The sequence below is a fragment of the Bombina bombina genome, chromosome 1 (genome assembly GCF_027579735.1).
Source record: "Bombina bombina isolate aBomBom1 chromosome 1, aBomBom1.pri, whole genome shotgun sequence".
Lineage (NCBI taxonomy): Eukaryota > Metazoa > Chordata > Amphibia > Anura > Bombinatoridae > Bombina > Bombina bombina.
The window spans coordinates 918,254,685-918,273,729 of record NC_069499.1 but is presented as its reverse complement, the minus strand read 5'-3'; the positions used below and the strand labels follow the sequence as shown (position 1 = coordinate 918,273,729).

The 19,045-nt window shown below is 37.7% G+C and overlaps 1 protein-coding gene across 2 annotated transcripts in view; it reads left to right on the top strand.

The window, feature by feature from the left end:
- The first annotated feature begins 14,486 nt into the window (after positions 1-14,486).
- The window catches only part of PIEZO1 (piezo type mechanosensitive ion channel component 1), a 627,492-nt gene continuing 622,933 nt past the window's right edge, over positions 14,487-19,045 (top strand). For both annotated transcript variants that reach the window (XM_053706596.1, XM_053705806.1), the window contains exon 1: positions 14,487-15,448. In XM_053706596.1, coding sequence (XP_053562571.1) covers positions 15,385-15,448 — 64 coding nt within the window. In that variant the 5' untranslated portion in view covers positions 14,487-15,384. The remainder of the gene's footprint in view (positions 15,449-19,045) is intronic.

The following is a 19,045-nucleotide window of genomic DNA, read 5'->3' as shown; positions in this document are numbered from 1 at the left end:
TGCTTTATACATGTTGGTCAAATGACGGATGCGTAATTCCGCTTTGAATCATTGCGCAATGATCGCGAAAATGGAATTGCGCATACACGTTAACATGGCTTTGCTGTAAGTGGCATTGCTTTATACATGTTGGTCAAAATGAAATGTGAATTATGATATATGTGAAGAATACAGTATTCTTATTTTCAATATTATACATAATAAAAAAAGAAGAATCCAAATAAATTATAACATATGCACATCAATTGATGAGAATGAAATAACACCAAAAAATAATTAAAGCTACAGTAAACAACACAACTGATTGAAAATAAGAGTACAGGATATATTTATCATGAATTGAATTGAGGAAACAATTAACTCATGGGACTACCAAAGGATTAATAGTTTTAAATTGATTTGCTAATAATGTAAAGATTTTAAACATGGCATGATTTGTATTAATGATATGCAATCCTCATTTAATATATTACAGATATGGATGTTGCTGCTGGATCCTTAAGGCAGGGCTTGTCACAGTATGGTATGTCTCATTTTAATTGACATTTGTCTTAGAAACATGGGCAGAACATTACATACTAAATCCACATTGTTCAATATTTATATGTAATGTCCCTTTAATAGATGAAAATTAAATAATTCTTCGGATATCCTTAAATAACATATTAGATTTGAATTGCATGCTCAATCCCATTCATTACATCAACATATGGAGTAGAGAATTCATTAACACCAACATTGTCAAATCAATATAATTTTATATTAAAGGGATACTGATCTACAATTATTAATGTTGTCATTCAGATAGAGTATGCAATATTAATAAACATTTAAATATAATACTATCATCATATGTGAAATATTCTATTGCTAAATGTATTTTAAAATCAAGAATGTACGTTTATCTGCATCTCAATTTTGGTTGAACAACCTGGGTTTTTATTGATGATTGGTGGATACCTTCAACAAACAATATTTATTGAATACAATATTGCTTATCTGCCTTTAAGATTAAAATGCAGCAACATTCAAATTATAATAGGAGTCAATGTTAAATCATTTTGAACAGTTTGAACAGATAAATCAATTATTTAAATTAATCATGTCAGTGTCCCTTTAATAAACAATAGATTCATTCATCTTTACATTCTTTGGATTAAACAATATTGATATATAATTCACATATTCACTGTTGGAGTTACTTTATAGATATCAGCATACTCTAACAGCACCATGATTACATATTTGTACTAATCAATTTGGTTTTGTATTGTGATAAATATGTGTTGTGTCCTATACAAGATTACTGTACATTGCACAAATGGCTCGATGTGCCACATGTGTTTGTTTAGATTTGTCAACAGCTGTTCTTCAAAATGTGGTTTGTGTGTATTCTTTTAAGAACATTGATCAATGGGTATATTTAGATATGCAATAGCATCGTATGAGATGAGTTTGATGTCTAATATAGTCTGAAATTAAACATATGTTCAATACATCATTTTCTGGTTTAATGACTGCTCTATTCTTCACATTTTCAAGTTGATTAATCTTAAAATTCGATACAGATGTGATTTAGTGATATCCCAAATGTGTTTCCTAATATATATCTATATCATTCATAGAGAGAGTTGTTGTGGTGAGCCCACAGGAATCCAGCAGTGACATAGAGCCGCCTTTCCGGTCTCCTGGTAAGTCCATTGACTCATTTATATGTCATTGAAGGTGTATTGGTAATCAATATTATGAGCATGATTCTGATGAAGCATAACATTTGAAACAAACATATAATTTTCTCTTCTGATTATATATTAATTTTCTTTTAATATTGAAAGATTAATAATTAAAACTTTATTAGTCTACACATTTGTTATTCAGAAGATGTATAGCATATGTTTGTTTCCATGTTCATTTTTGACAACAGTCATCAAGTGATACACACATGAGAAATCTTAAATGTTCTATGTACTATGCTTTTATGATTTTTAAATTAATACAAACAATACATCGAAAATCTGAATCATTGAGAATAACAAATCTAATGTAATTTGTATGCTCCATCAAAATTATGTAAATCATAACTTTGGGTGTGTATATCTTTAATGCAACATTGATGTGTGTCTTTGAACAACAGTAACATATGTTATAATATCTGTTCTTAACGTGTACACAACATGTTATGTTTTACAGAGATTGATTTAACATATGTGACGGAGGAGGAAGAGGCTGCCTTGGAGTCTAATGGTATGTGAAATATATCTATCATGTTTCCAACATGTTGCTTTATTTGAAATCATTTCATTGAAGACATTCAAAGTCTACAGCTTTTGCACTTTAAAAAGGAATATTATTTGTCTGTTCAAATACACTACTGCCCCCTTTCTATATCAGGCAGCATGAAAATATTATTTTTTTTAAAAATGTATAATTCATGCCATCATTATGTCACATGCATATTCCAGGCCAAAACACAATAATAATGTTAGAATTGTACAGACAGTAATTGATATTCATCTGAGTGCCTATATGCATACCATATCCTCATTTCATAATTGTTTACAAATTCAAACACACTTCTAAGTATATTGAAAACATAATCAATTTGAAATGCGTTGATTTGATTTCATGATGTATGAGATGTTAATATATATTTATTAAATTTTCAGATGGATCCACCACTTCTGGTCATCTGGTTTCCGCCCCTGCCCAGTCACAGACCCCTGCCCATGCCCAGACCCCTGCCCATGCCCAGACCACTGCCCAGGCCCAGACCCCTGCCCATGCCCAGACTCCTGCCCATGCCCAGACCCCTGCCGGCCCTTCCCATTTATCATTTCCTGCCCCTCCCAAAAAACGCCCCTACAACCCCCTTCGCCGATCTCCCCGTATTATGGCCCGTACAGCTGCCCAGACCCCAACTCCCCACTCCCCAGCTGTACGGCCTACCCCAGAGCATCAGCTCATCCCTCCCCAAGCCAATCCCATCCCTCCCCAACCCAATCCCATCCCTCCCCCCTGTCTCAACCTTCATTGTCCTGGGTGTCGGATTGTCCTTCCCAGGCACAGCTGTAAGTATCATTCAAAATCAACATTATAAGATACTTAAAGGTACACTGAAGGAAAATATTTTCTATTGTGATTCAAATAGAGCATGCAATGTTAATCAAATTTATAATTTACTACTCTTATGAATTATTCTTCATTCTCTTAATATCTTTATTGAAACAAAGAAATGCCTATAATTATTTTAAAAAATAAAATAATTGTGGACATCATTTCTTTATTGTTGGATGAATGTATCCATCAACCAGCAGGGACAAACAAAGTTGATAAACAAATATGGCCTGCCCTAAAAACCGACATTCTTGCATTCAAAATCTAGCTATAGAATTCAAACATTTAAAGAATATGTGTAATTTTTAAATATTTGTAATGTCATGCTCTATCTGAATCAGTCAATTAAATATTTAGGTTCAGTGTCCCTTTAATTGGATATCACTACATATACCAATCACCACTACTTGGATCCAACAATTAATGTACAAATGTTTATACATTATCTCTTGTCTAACCCAGTGGGAATGTAATTTCTTCAGGTTGCTATGTTTACACAGCTTGTCCTCAATGCCAAAATGTTTAAGGATAGGTGTGCCTACCACAGTATAATTAAAATATTTAAATTGCTAATGTAAGTACAATGTAAATCCTTTAACAAGATTTGATACACTCAAGCTGTATAAGTGGATCATCTAAAACCAATTAAAGAGGACAACATGTTTGAGTAAACTGTCCCTTTAATGATTTCGGTCTGTCTGAATAACATATTTCATGTGTAAAGAATACATTTAAACTAATTGATGTAAAGAATGATTTGTCTTTATGATGACAATGTATCTTTTCTATTTTTTTCGTCTGTTGTGTAATTATCATTAATATTTAATTTATTCTTTATTTTAGGCTGTGACTCAGCATGGCTCATGCTAGAAGGTATAGCAAGAGTAGAGCAGGCCGTGTTGAGGAACGCAGCTGTCCTGAGAGGGATGAACGACACCATGCAGGCCCAGCTCCGGGTTCAGGACTTGACTCTGCGTGAAATTATGCGATTAAGTTCAAGGCCTGAATCTGGACATGCACAGGACGATGAAGAGGATGACCAGTAAGTGGAGGATCTGGAGATGCTCCAAGGTGGCAGATAAGAATCCTCCGTCCACATGTTGATGTTTTTTTTTATTGTTGCCATTTGGCCTTTTTAAAAGTTTATTGTTGTGCCTGTTGCACTCTTTTACCTTGTCATATGTCTCCAATGGGGCTATGGTGGCCCTTGGCAACTCTCTTCATGGACTGTGATGCACTGTGTTACCTTGTCATATGTCTCCAATGGGGCTATGGTGGCCCTTGGCAACTCTCTTCATGGACTGTGATGCACTGTGTTACCTTGTCATATGTCTCCAATGGGGCTATGGTGGCCCTTGGCAACTCTCTTCATGGACTGTGATGCACTGTGTTACCTTGTCATATGTCTCCAATGGGGCTATGGTGGCCCTTGGCAACTCTCTTCATGGACTGTGATGCACTGTGTTACCTTGTCATATGTCTCCAATGGGGCTATGGTGGCCCTTGGCAACTCTCTTCATGGACTGTGATGCACTCTTTTACCTTGTCATATGTCTCCAATGGGGCTATGGTGGCCCTTGGCAACTCTCTTGATGGACTGTGATGCACTGTGTTACCTTGTCATATGTCTCCAATGGGGCTATGGTGGCCCTTGGTAACTCTCTTCATGGACTGTGATGCACTCTTTTACCTTGTCATATGTCTCCAATGGGGCTATGGTGGCCCTTGGCAACTCTCTTCATGGACTGTGATGCACTCTTTTACCTTGCCATATGTCTCCAATGGGGCTATGGTGGCCCTTGGCAACTCTCTTCATGGACTGTGATGCACTCTTTTACCTTGTCATATGTCTCCAATGGGGCTATGGTGGCCCTTGGCAACTCTCTTCATGGACTGTGATGCAGTGTGTTACCTTGTCATATGTCTCCAATGGGGCTATGGTGGCCCTTGGCAACTCTCTTCATGGACTGTGATGCAGTGTGTTACCTTGTCATATGTCTCCAATGGGGCTATGGTGGCCCTTGGTAACTCTCTTCATGGACTGTGATGCACTCTTTTACCTTGTCATATGTCTCCAATGGGGCTATGGTGGCCCTTGGCAACTCTCTTCATGGACTGTGATGCACTCTGTTACCTTGTCATATGGCTCAAATATTCCTTATTTTTACAAGATTATTTCTAAACGTTGTTGATGTTTTCTTACATACTAATAAAAGACATGTCATTGCATGATTCTTTGTCCTCATTCTTCATGTTATTTTTTGAAAGCTCTAGTTTATCTTGTTGATCCTTAAAGGGACCTACCAAAAATATTTTTTTATAAAAAATCATATATGTAAGACAATTGTAAATGACTTTAAGATTAACATCTCCAATGTAATCTTGTTATTTGTCTTTATATTTTTTTCTCTTAGCTTTATCATTGCATGATTATGATTAGCATAGTAATTTTTTTATATATGTATATATAGATTTTTATTTGTGTATATATGTATATTTCAATTTTCACATCCATGTGTGTATTTAGAAACTCTGCATGAATTGATGCACCTTTAACAAATGATCTGAGGATTGATACAATGATATAATCCCTGTAAAGGGTTCATTTTATTGAAATAGTATTGTCTATGTGTATCCTCTTTTTAAAAACAAAATAATGTCCCTTTAAGGGATGGTGAGCACAATTGTTAATGAGTGTATTTCCATTTCTAAAGCGTTTTTGTCCTTTTTACATGAACAAGGACATATAATCTTATTAATAAACAATCTGATTGTAATGTTGACAGCACATGTATTTCATTTTCTATTCTATCTTATTGTAAAAGGGTAACCAAATAAATCTCTGTGTGTAATGCAAATATTTTAGATGATTAATATTTTTTAAAAAATATGTTAACAAAATAATTCTCCTCCCATATATGGCTATAGGTAGGCTGACCATATTTAAACTTGAATAAATAACACGTTTAATCAATCCATGTATCATTATTGTTATTCCAAAACAATCAAAACATATCTTAAAACATCAATGGCATATGTATTTCTCATGTGTATCTTTTAAATGTTAAAGATATACACCATAGCTATAGTTCAAGGGACAGTCAAGTCCGAAAAGATGATTCATGATTTGGTGACATTCCTAGATAGCAATCTAGACACATACTAGTTCCTAAAATATAAATACGTTTTTTAGTGATATGCCAAGCTGTCAACTGAGTCCTTGTATTGGCTGCGGTTTTTCAGCTATCTCGGATGCGCCATGTTGCTTAAAACGTCACCTGCCAGGCTGTCCAATGATTCCTTGTATTGACTGACGTTCTTACGTGATCAAGAATGTGCCTTTTATTGGATGGCGTTTTGACGCGATCAAGGATGCGCCTTTTTTTTTGGCCGTTCTTACGTGATCAAGAATGTGCCTTTTATTGGATGGCGTTCTTACGTGATCAAGGAAGCGCCATGTTAAGACGTCACATGCAAAGGTAAAAAAACGTATGATTGGATTACGTAGTCCCGCAATATTTGTTTGTGCACGTTAAACATGTTTGTGACTGCAGCCAATTTTAAAAACCTTGCGAATATGTATTATTTGCATCATGTTACATTGTTGACCCGTAGCTGATAAAGACCACCACATTCTCTTTTGCTGGATGTCTGGTCGAATAAACGAACGAAAGCAAAATGTTTTCATGCATATGATATTTCGAGGCAAGTGCAAATCTCTATAGTCCATGTTGTTTAATATGTTTGTCAACAATATGTTCCTTTTTCATAAAAATGACTGTTGTTTTTAATGTTAAAGATATCTAATTAATAAATATGCGCTATTGTGTTAGAATAAAGTAATCAATATGCATTTAGCTTTATCATATGCTAAATATATGATGCCGACTTCTTCTAAATGTAATTTCGTTGTATATTTTATTAAAGGTTCATTAGACACGCACATTATAAATCAAAACTTTTTATTTTGTCTCTAGTTAGATAGTCCATTGTTTAACAAATACACGTTTCATTTTTCTTCTGTTCAAAGAAAATGTAATTAATTTTCAGACTCCTCGCCCAGCCTCTGAGTTTCATGTGAGTACCATCTCCAGCTTTCTCCTGTTTGTGTAAAGGGTCTTTTCATATGTTAATGATGGGGTATTGTCTTGTTTTACGGTTGTAATGGGGGTTCATCTATATTTTCAATAGAGCTAACCCGATTTTCTTTGAAAGTGTTTGAAGCTTTGTAATATTGATATCAGTATATGTTAATCTTGTTGTTTGTAGTAGTGTCTATTACATACAGTTCTGTTAAAAATATAGTATAATGTCCCTTTAATGCAAATGTTGATTTTTGTATCATGTATGAGTTCCACATTATTTAATCTTCAAATATATTATTGTTAGCATATTTTCACCCCCCACTCCTAAAAGGACTTTAAACCATATTCATTGTTCAAACAAATGTTTTTCTAAAAAAAAAAAAACCACAATAATGTCTCTTTAAGAAAATATACTTTATTTAACACGTCAATATAAATCTGATTTCAATATTTAATTTTTGACCAAGTACATGTAGATATACCAACAAGCTTCAAATATGTGTTAGCATATGTAATTTTGTTAAAGGGACAGTTTAGAAAACAAATCATGTTTTGCATTATTCTAAAAGTCAATTTTGTAATATCAATGATATCAAAGGTTTCTCACCAATTAATCATTTGTCTTTGTTTATTTAAATTTGCTAGCTAAACCTATCAGGTTCGTATGCTCATTTCTTCGAGCTTGAAGAGTGCATGTAATCATTATACAATTTGACCACTAGAGGGCATTTGGATAGCATTTGTATATGTAAAACCTTGTGCTCATACAGCATATTATTTACCATGTATTGATCATTGATATCTAAAAGGTTGTTATGTCAGAACAACAAATAAGTGGTCATTTTTCCTAGTCATAGATACAAGGTTAAGCACATAAGTCACACGTATTTCTCCATGTTTTGTTGTTTCCAACTTGATAATTATACAGTGTTTTCTTTGTAATCAATAATTTTCTGACTGTCCCTTTAAGCTGTGTTATTGGCATTCAAACAGTAATATGCCATCATGGATAATTGTAATGGTAATTTTGTTTGCGATTCGGGAAACAGTTTGGACATCACATCACAGAAACCAATCAATATCATGAACAAGGATAGGTATGTGATGATGTGGTTTTCACACACTTATAACCCACACTCTGCAAACAATCTGCCTCCATGGACCCGGTCCCATAGAAGTAGATTATATACAGAGTGTGGTCCACAAGTGTATGAAAACCACATCATCACATACCTATCCATTACACATTAAATAAAAAAAACATTAAAGATGAAAATAAATACCACGGGGCTGAGGCTCTGGGAGGAGCAACTGCCGACTCCGAAGAGTTCTCCTTGGAGATGTTGTGGGAAGAGTGGAAGGAAGAGTACTGGGACGACCAAGGTGAGGAGGAGAAGATGGCTGAGGAGGAGAAGATGGCTGAGGAGGAGAAGATGGCTGAGGAGGAGGAGATGGCTGAAGAGGATGAGATGGCTGAAGAGGATGAGATGGCTGAAGAGGAGTAGATGGCCCGGCAGGAGTAGATGGCCCGGCAGGAGTAGATGGCCCGGCAGGAGTAGATGGCCCGGCAGGAGTAGATGGCCCGGCAGAAGTAGATGGCCCGGCAGAAGTAGATGGCCCGGCAGAAGTAGATGGGCCGGCAGAAGTAGATGGGCCGGCAGGAGGAGATGGGCCGGCAGGAGGAGATGGGCCAGCAGGAGGAGATGGGCCGGCAGGAGGAGATGGGCCGGCAGGAGGCCCAGCAGCAGGAGGCCCAGCAGCAGGAGGCGGACCAGGAGGTAGACCAGCATGCGCCTCCCGGAAAAAATTGAACATCTCTTGGTGCAGATTAAAGATTCTGTTTTGGCCTTGTTCGATTCTATTGAGTATGTTTATTATTTGGTTTTGTCCTTCAATTATTTGATTTTGTCCATCAAGAATTCGAGTGCGGCCTTCGATATTTTGTATCCGGGAGTTACGCATCTGGTCTATGTAGTCCAGTAGAACCCGCACCTCCGCTATTTCCTCTTGTTGTGCTTGGCGGGGTACCCGTGCACGGCGCTATTTCCTCTTGTTGTGCTTGGCGGGGTACCCGTGCACGGCGGGGTGCCTGTGCACGGCGGTGTGCGGGTCCTTGAGGGTCCTCTGGTTCCGCGGGCTCCTCCTCTGCTTCCGGGGCCTCTTCATCAGCTTCCGTGCGCTCTTCGTCACGGGGGGCCTCTTCCCTCCGAAGTGGAAATTCCTCCCCACCACTCTCATCCCGGGGAGATAGATGAGGCTGTGTTTCTTGTGCTGCCTCCTCCCCAGACTCTGTATATAAAAAAAAAAAATGTATATATTAGCATATTTGTAAATCAAGCTTTAAATGACTTAGCTTACGATACAATTACAAATGCAGAATCATTAATCCACTTTGAAATCTAACAAACAATCAATACGATTTCCGCTTTTTCAAAACCGTGTTTGTGATATCTCTGGTCAATCTGAATGTTTTCGCGTTTGTTTTCAGTCTGTTTAAATGCACACCTAACCTATAGCCTAGATACTGATGTAACCGCAAAGTAATTGTGAATGCGTGTAAATAACGTTATAGCATTAATCTGATCCTTAAAGGGACATGAAACCCAATGTTTTATCTTTCATGATTTAGAAGCATACATTTATTATCAACTTTCTAATGTACTTTTCTTATCTAATTAGCTTCATTCTCTGGATATTCTTTGCTGAAAAGCATATCTAAATATGCTTATAAGATGCAGATTGTTAGCTGAATATAGCTGCCTCCTGTGATTGTTTCACCGTGTGCATGGCTATTTCTTAATTAAAATATATCTCAAGAATGATTCAAATTAGGTAATATAAATACATTTGAATGTTTTGTCAAATTGTATTCGCTACCTCAATCATGAAAGTAAAGGTTTGCGTATAGTGTCCCTTGAAATACATTCGTATGTGAAATTATTGTTCAATGAGCTTACCGTCAGATATTGGCAGGTTCCCGGTATCAATTCCTCCGATACCGACTATTTCCACCTCGGAGATGCTGGGCCGCAACATTTCCTCCCATCGGCAGAGCCTCCTCTTGTCAGTCGGGGTAGTCTTCTGGTGCTGCAGCCTCCTATACCTGGCCATATAGGCCTCTATGAGGGCCTCCTTCTCCTCCATCGAAAACCTTGCCTCCCTAGTCGCCTTGGCCTTCCCCTGTGACGATGCCCTCCGTTTCCCGGACTGTGAAGCCCTACTCTGTCCGCCACTGGGCCCAGCCACTTGTTCATCTTGAACCAAGTGGCTGGGTCCACCCACCGCTTCCACCCCCGCTTCCTGCCCCCCTTCCTGCCCTGTTCCTCTCCCCCTCCCTCTCCTCCCCCCTCTACCTCTCCCCTGCCTGGCCTCCATCTGTTCCCTAAACTAAACCCCAAATAATCAAACAAAAAGTGAGTGTGATGAAATGAAAGGGGGTCAAAATAAAGAACTAAAAAGACAAAAAAAAGTGCTGAAAGTGTGAGAGGGATGTAAAAAAACAAAGAGGGTAAGGAGTATTTAAATAAACCAAAAGAAGAAGAAGACTAAAAGGAGGATATGTAAACTAAATGTAACTAGGGGATGGGTATGGGATGGGGTATGGGATAAGAGTAAATGGGATGAAAGGGAATGGGACTACAGGGAATGGGGTATGGAGTGTAGTATGAGGGGGTAGGGGGTATGGAGTGTATGTAGTGTTATTGATAAGTGTATGTATGTATGTATTGAATGTGTTTGCGTGTAAATGTGTTACGTGTACAGAAAATCACTCGCTCACTAACTCACACTACTACTAATTCTCACTAACACACTACTACTAATTCTCACTAACAAACACTCCCACTAACTCTCACTAACTACCACTAACTTACGCTCCCACTAACAACTCCCACTCCCACTAACTCACTCACGCTCCCACTAACAGACTCTCTCCCACTCCCACTAACTCACTCACGATAACACTAACAACTGACTCTCTCACGCTAACACTAACTCACTCACAATAATGCACCAACTCTCTAATCTTAAACCTCCAATCTCCAAAGACCCACCAGCAACACAGTCAAAGAAGCCCTGCTTGTGTGGTGCTTATATACCCTGTGTAAATTTTTAATGATGTACCAATTTCCGTTGTAAATTGTGTTCAGGTGTGCTTTATTAGCAATTACTATTAGTGCAATGTGTATTAGTTGTGTGAATTTGCGCATGCTCATTTTGAGTTAGTATTTGTGGAATGTGTAGAATGCGATGATGTCATAGTGGTCATTTTCTCTAACATTGTCCAATAGTATTCTTTTTAAATGTGAATTTGCGATGGTGTGGTATTAGTGAAGTGTTGTATATGTATGTTTGTCCTAATATATAGTTATATTGAATGCGATTATTTTTCTAGTGTATGTATATATTTTTTATTCCTTGTTGTTATTTTGCGAATTTCCACATCTTAAAGTATATGCGTATTCCCCGTATTAAATTTTATTAAAAATCCCCCCGCTTGTGAATGTGTAATGCTTGTGTGCTTTGTTGATTGATTGTTGTTGTGACATTTGCGGCGTGTTATTGTTGTGCATGATGTGGTATGCGTCATATGACCGAGCTGTGCGTATTCCCGCGAGATCGAGTGTTAGGTGAAAAAAACTATTTTTTTGCTTTCCCATTGATCTCTATGGGAGACTGTCTAACGCGGACAGTATTACGCGTGTGACATACACGCGTTAGGAGCATCGTTAGATGGTCTGTTTTGAACTCTAAATACCGGAGTCAAACAATGACGTGCGTTAGACATAAAACACGCGTGGCGTTAGCAACCCATCTACCGCCGAACTCTAAATCTAGCCGTTGGTATCTTTATTTGAAATACAAGAATGTAAGTTTAGCTGCCGGCCCATTTTTGGTTAACAACCTGGGTTGTTCTTGCTGATTGGTGGATAAATTCATCCACCAATAAAAAGCACTACCCAGGTGCTGAGTCAAAAAAATGGCCCGGCTCCTAAGCTTACATTCCTGCTTTTCAAATAAAGATACCAGGAAAACGAAGAAAATTTGATAGTAGGAGTAAATTAGAAAGTTGCTTAAAATTGCATGTTCTGTACAAACCATGAAAGAAAAAGTTTGGGTTTCACATTCTATATAGAGGCCGAAAAGACAAAAACTGTAGCCTTAGTTTTTCAAAATGCTACAAGTTACAGAATTTGCTTTTTGGTCTCCTAGGGAGCAGGGGACAAAAACAAATCTTATATAAAAGCAAGATGTATTTAACCCCTTCGCTGCACGTAAAAACAATGCTTTTAGTGCGGATAAGAACCATGTGTCATCATCCTGGGGGGGGGGGGTTGCATTCGGAGCTCATTGTGGCCCAACCTGCACTTACCACAGTATCCCTGGTGATCTAGTGGAGAATCAGTTGCAGGAAACCCTGAAGTGCCGGGTTGTTGCAGAAGGCTTAAGGGAGCTGGATGGAGGGGGTAAGTATTCAAATCCCTATATCTCAGCTCCCTTAAACCCTAAAAATCCCCAAGTGGAAATCCTGGCGGAGTGAAGTAAAAACAGATTTAAAAAAAAAAAAAAATATTAAAGGGATACTAATCCCTCATTTTTTCTTTCATGATTCAGATAGAGCATGCAATTTTAAACAACTTTCTAATTTACTCCTATTATCAATTTTTCTTTGTTCTCATGTTATCTTGATTTGAAAAAGCAGTCATAAAAGGTTAGGAGCCGGCCCATTTTTTAGTTCAGCACCTTGGTAGAGCTGCCGATTGGTTTGCTACATTTAGCCACAAATCAGCAAGTACTACCCATGTGCTGAACAAAAAATGGTCTGGCTCTAAAGCTTACAGTACTGCTTTTTCAAATCAAGATAGCATGAGAACAAAGAAAAATTGATAATAGGAGTAAATTAGAAAGGTGCTTAAAATCTCATGCTCTATCTGAATCATGAAATAAAAAAATTGGGTTTAGTATCCCTTTAAAATAAAACACACATTTTGTAAGTAGGGAGTCTCTCTGGGCCTGTAAAAGCTCCTCAACAAGGCCTAGAGACCCCCTATGATGTCTAAATTTAAAGCACAAAAACTCCTTTTAAAAACATGTACCTATATAGCTTTGAATAGCCAGGTGATCACTGGGTTAATCAGTGTTTCTTCTCTAAGGCCACAATTTGTAAGCGGCCCAGCAATGAAACAGTTAATTAGTAAATTTCACCCAGACCCTGCAATTAGAAAACACTACACACAATGCAGACCAGAGTTCCCTCTAATGCCACATTTAGTGAGCAGCCCAGCAGTGAAACAGTTAATAAGGGAACCATACCTTGCGATCTGTATTGTGTAATGTTTGCAAACTGCAGGGTTCAGTTCACTAATTGACTATTTCACTGCTAGGCCACCTACAAAATGTGACCTTAGAGGGAAAACTGCCTGCAACACCCACTTTTCAATCTTTCAAAGCTTATTAAAGTGACATGAAACCCAAAAAAATTCTTTCATGATTCAGATAGAGAATACAATTTTAAACAACTTTCCAGTTTACTTCTATTATTCAATTTGCTTCCTTCTCTTGTTATCATTTTCTGAAAGGTTTATCTAGGCAAGCTCAGGAGCAGCAGAGAAACCTAGGTTCTAGCTGTTGATTGGTGGCTGCATATATATATATATATATATATATATATATATATATATATATATATATATATATATATATATATATATATATATATATGTTCAGTTACAAACCATTAGTGCATAGCTGTTTCTTCAGCAAATGATACCAAGAGAATGAAACAGATTAGATAATAGAAGTAAATTAGAAAGTTGTTTAAATTGGTATTCTTTATCTAAATCATGAAAAAAAAAATGTGTTTCATGTCCCTTTAGGAATTACATGAATGTACTATCGTTTCTGTCTAGCCTGTCATAATTTGGCTTATTTTATTCTGGGAGCACTTGCATAAGCATCCTGTGTGTTGTAATTTGTGCATGCTACAACTCAGAATTAGTCTGAGCACACATAACTATCTTCTTGTAACAATTTTTCATATTTTAAATGGTTTGCCCTACTAAAATAATAAAAGAAAATAAGTATATTTGGACTGACAGCAATATGTCAGAGTGCCATGGGCTTTGCATTGATGCCAAGCATGCAGCATGCTCTATTTGTGCAATTCTATAAGTTAAACACCAGGGGACGTTGCTCGTTTATCTTTCATATACATTTTGGGTCTGAAAAACGGAAAATAAAAAAAAAAGTGAAAGAAAAAACAAACAGCTCAGTGGTGGCCAAGAGCGGCATTGAACTTATGACGCAAGTGACGAGGACACAGCCTGGGGGCAGATATCCCGCTGGTGACACTGGTACCCTGTACATGCATAGGCACATGGTTATGTGAGAGGGGCAGCCAGAGACAGCCTGCGACAAGCTGCAGTGCACGGCTTGGTATGTGCCCGAGCACTCACGGGCAGTATGGAGACTTCTGAGGCACTACATGGGAAGCCCACTTCCACTGACCGTTCACTAGATTCCAGGTGCCCCCGTTACACACAGCAAAAATAAGCCAAATGTTGGCACGAAAGCTGATATTTCCATACTGAGTGTGATGAGAGGGCAAGGGGCAGAACGTGTCCTGCCTGCAGCCTTTTCCCCTTTGGGGATCCTGCGCACAGAAGCAAAGCACTGACACCACTACAACCCTCACTCACCCTGCAGGCCTGGGACAGTGCTTGTGGGTGTTACCCGCAGGCTTTATTTGGAAGGAAGTAGGGGAGAGTTTAGGTAGGAAATACAAAGGGAGGAGACTGGAGATATAAAAGTAAAAAAAGGAGGGATAGCAGCAGTGGGTATAGTGGGGGAAGTACGTGGAAAGTGAGAGCATGTGGGGGAATCTCATGCTGCATCATGACTCCTAATAGTGCATAGAGTAAATGAGAGTTGTTGTTTTATGTAGTTAGTGCCGTTAAATAAAGTTACTACAACTTTTGGATGCTGGGTAGTTTGGGCTTTAGTTATTTACCCTTCACTCAATGGGAGCAGTGTGGACACATATTGTGGAAGGCACATGTGGATTGGTGTGGACGGAAAACACATAGCTTGACAGGAGCTCTTGTTATCACACAGTCCCAAGTGCAGAACTGTCAGCTCCATCAGTAGCCTCCACTTTCACACTCGTTAACACCCTGAAGGATAGAAGATGGAATTACAAGTTCTGTGTGGTGCCCTTTTTTGGATCTTGCTACCTTTGTCACTTCTGGCCGGTAAGTACATCAGATTTATTGAGGTTATTTATTTACAATGTAGCGCCAGCATATGCTTGTGTGAAGTACAAAAGGTTTGGATAATATTGACATGTCGTCAACACAGCACCTATTAGTTCTACTTACTGTAAGTATTGACACTGATGTAGTAGTTGAATTAGATTTTTAGGAGACTTAAAACAAATACATATAAACAATATATAGCTCTGTCTGTGGCGGAAATAATGACAACATAGAAGTCATTTTATTAATGGTTTACACCTTATGTGTTCTGATTCATTAATGCAGCTGAACATCAAGGATCAGGCATTACAGTAATAAACTTTTCTCTCTCTGAAATATTTGGCAATGTTTAACCCCCACCTGAGTTGGAAGATGGAAATGCTGAGTGCAGTTTGGGAGGGGTATATGTCTGTGATGTTAAAGTTTTGTGCAGTGGTTGATCCCTCCCCAGAGTTGAGGAATGTATATCCCAGCTGATGCATCACTGTACAGGCAAAGGCTTGAATGCAACTACTAATCCATGTAATAACAATAATTGCCCTGAGGGTGATTGAACTACTGGTGAAACTGTGCTCATTAGCACTGACAGAGTAGTGACTAGCTTAGCTCATAATATCACACCTTTACATTAAACCATCTGTTACAAAACTCTTATCTGCTGCCTTTGTTTATTGCTGAAAGACTGATTAGGTTTAACACGTGGTCTGATTGAATAAATGGAACTTGCTGCTGTTACTCTGTCACTAAATGAGATTTGCATTACTATGAATGGAAATTATTAATTCCAGTTGCACATCTGGAAACTGCCACCCCCCCCAGCCAAACATTAGTGAATAACTTATTTGTTGCTGATAGATGTACACGCTTTTCAGCAAATCATATGAGGAACTTACAAAGTCCAAATTCAGTTCTGTGTACTGGATCCAAGACATTTAACCATGATAAAAAACAGAGTCCATGTCAGACATGTTGATGTTTTATATCAAAAGGCTTAAATTACATTTTTGAAGTTAAAATAAAATGCTCTGTTATTTAAAGGACTGCATTTGTAAACAATTTTCTTCTTTTACTATGTGTTTAATTCCAATAAAAGTGTTTATGATAGAATTGTGCATATAGAGGTTGGTACATTTACATACACCTCGGGTGCAGTTTTTGGAGCATCTTTTGCTGTAAATTAGATTAGTAAATACACTCTCTGGTGCACAAATCCTGTTGTATAAATGATTCTTATTACTCAAATGTTGCTTTGCAAAAAAGTTCTACTTGTCACAGGAATTCCTTATACACATCAAATATCTCATACAATTTTAAAACCTGTTTTATATTTGCTGGCTTAAATTCCCTTCACCTATATTTGTTCCTGTGACTTATTGTTTTTCTATATTATAACTAATTAGTGTCGCTCCTGTAGATCTATAAATGTAGTTTTAAAGGCACATAAAAATCTGTTCTAATATACCTGATAATTTAAAGGGCAAGTAAACCTAGGAAATAATGTTATATAATTCTGCACATAGTGCAGAATTATATAACATTAGCTTAGCTACAGATTTCTAAAGTGAAGGGTTAAATGGATATCACGCAAAGAAAACAGAACGCCGCTCCTGGCTCTACTGAGCAGGTCTGTTTGCTTCTCCTGAGCACATCACAGACACGCTGTCTAATCACAGCCGGCCCGATCGCGCTATTAAAATCAATGTAACTCGCTCCCGCTACCAGACCAGAGCGGGAGCGAGCTACATTGATTTTAATAGCGCGATCGGGCGCACTGTGAATAAGCAGCGTGCCTGTGATGCGCTTAGCAGAAGAAAACAGACCCGCTCAGTAGAGCCAGGAGCGGCGTTCTGTTTTCTTTGCGTGATATCCATTTAACCCCTCACTTTAGAAATCTGGAGCTAAGCTAATTTTATATAATTATACACTTGTGAGCCAGCCTGGTATATACAGGTGGCCCTCGTTTTACAACGGTTCAATTTACACCGTTTCAGAATAACAACCTTTTGTTCCAGTCATGTGACTGCTATTGAAAAGCAGTGCATTTATTAAAAAATAGCCAGTAGGTGGAGCTGTCCGCTTGTGCTGCAGCAAAGCCAAGCAAGCTGAAATTAATCAGTTTAACCAGACCTGAGCTATCGAGCAGATTTCAAAGGAACAAGATCTTCCTGTCTATAACTCAGTCCAGATTGGAATGCATAGAAAGAACTGTTTGCAGAAAAATGCAAGTGAAGTCTGTGTTGTGTGATTATTTTATTAGATTTATAATGCTGTTCAGCAAATGTTTTTGTTCATTTAACTTAGTTTAATTATATATTCTGTGTTGTGCGATTATTTTATTAGGTTTATAATGATGTCTAGCATTTAAAGTCTTCATTTCAAAGCTTTTAAAATAATGTATTAGGTGTTACTTATGACAATTTTGAGAGGGGCTTGGAACCTAACTCCCCCACTTCCCATTGACTTACATTATAAACTGGGTTTCAATTTACAGTGGTTTCGATTTACAACCATTCCTTCTTGAACCTAACCCCGGTGTAAACTGAGGGCTACCTGTATTTTTAACACACTTTTCAGCAACTCATGAAAGGTCCATAAAAGTCGACAAATTACATGCTCTAAATTCATTAGAGCATGCCATTTTAATATTAGCGACCCTACACTACTATGTGTTTAACCCCCACAAAGTGGTTAAACACACAGTAGAAGTACTGCTCGGATTTGCAGATCTCTGCTGGTCCCGAGCAGAAACTGTCACTGATCCAATCAGCAGTTCTAGTCATACAACTCAGATATGGAACTAGCTGATTGGATCAACAGTGCTCTGCAGTTCCCGAGTAGTACTTCTACTGTGTTTTTGACATGGCTCTTTAATTATATGGCTCTTTAAATATATATATTATATTAATTTGTTTGTTTACAATGTGATTAAAAAGGAAAATAAGATCCGTGTCATCTCTTGTATTAATGTATTTCATATTAGGAGTCGACAGGGGGGCATTTACAAAATCTGGGGGTGCAATAATTTAACCACAAAGGTGCTTTGGGTGCTGGAGTTAAAACAAGTCTTTTACTACCTATATCTACAGTTGTTAAAGGGACATGAAACCACATTTTTTACTTTCATGATTCAGATAATGGAAATTTAAACAACTTTCCAATTTACTTTTATTATCTAATTTAGTTTGTTCTCTTGGTATCCTTTATTCAAAAGGATACCTAATTAGGCTCAGGAGATGCTGATTGGTAGCTGCACATATATGCCTCATGTTATTGGCTCACCCCAATATGTTCACCTCACACCCAGTAGTGTAATGTTGCTTCTTCAACAAAGAATTCCAAGTGAATGAAGCAAATTGGCTAATAGAAGTAAATTGGCAAGTTGTTTAAAACAGTATTCTCTATCTGAATCATAAAAGAAAAATGTTGGCTTTCATGTCCCTTTAATTGCTGTTACTCCCACTTTTACCAGCACTTAATGTGACAGTTATGAATGGGGTACATAGCACCCCCCCCCCCCCCAGGACCACTACAGACAAACCGCAAGAATAATATTGAGATAGCCACATATTTTTTTAAGAAGGCAAACAGGGATGT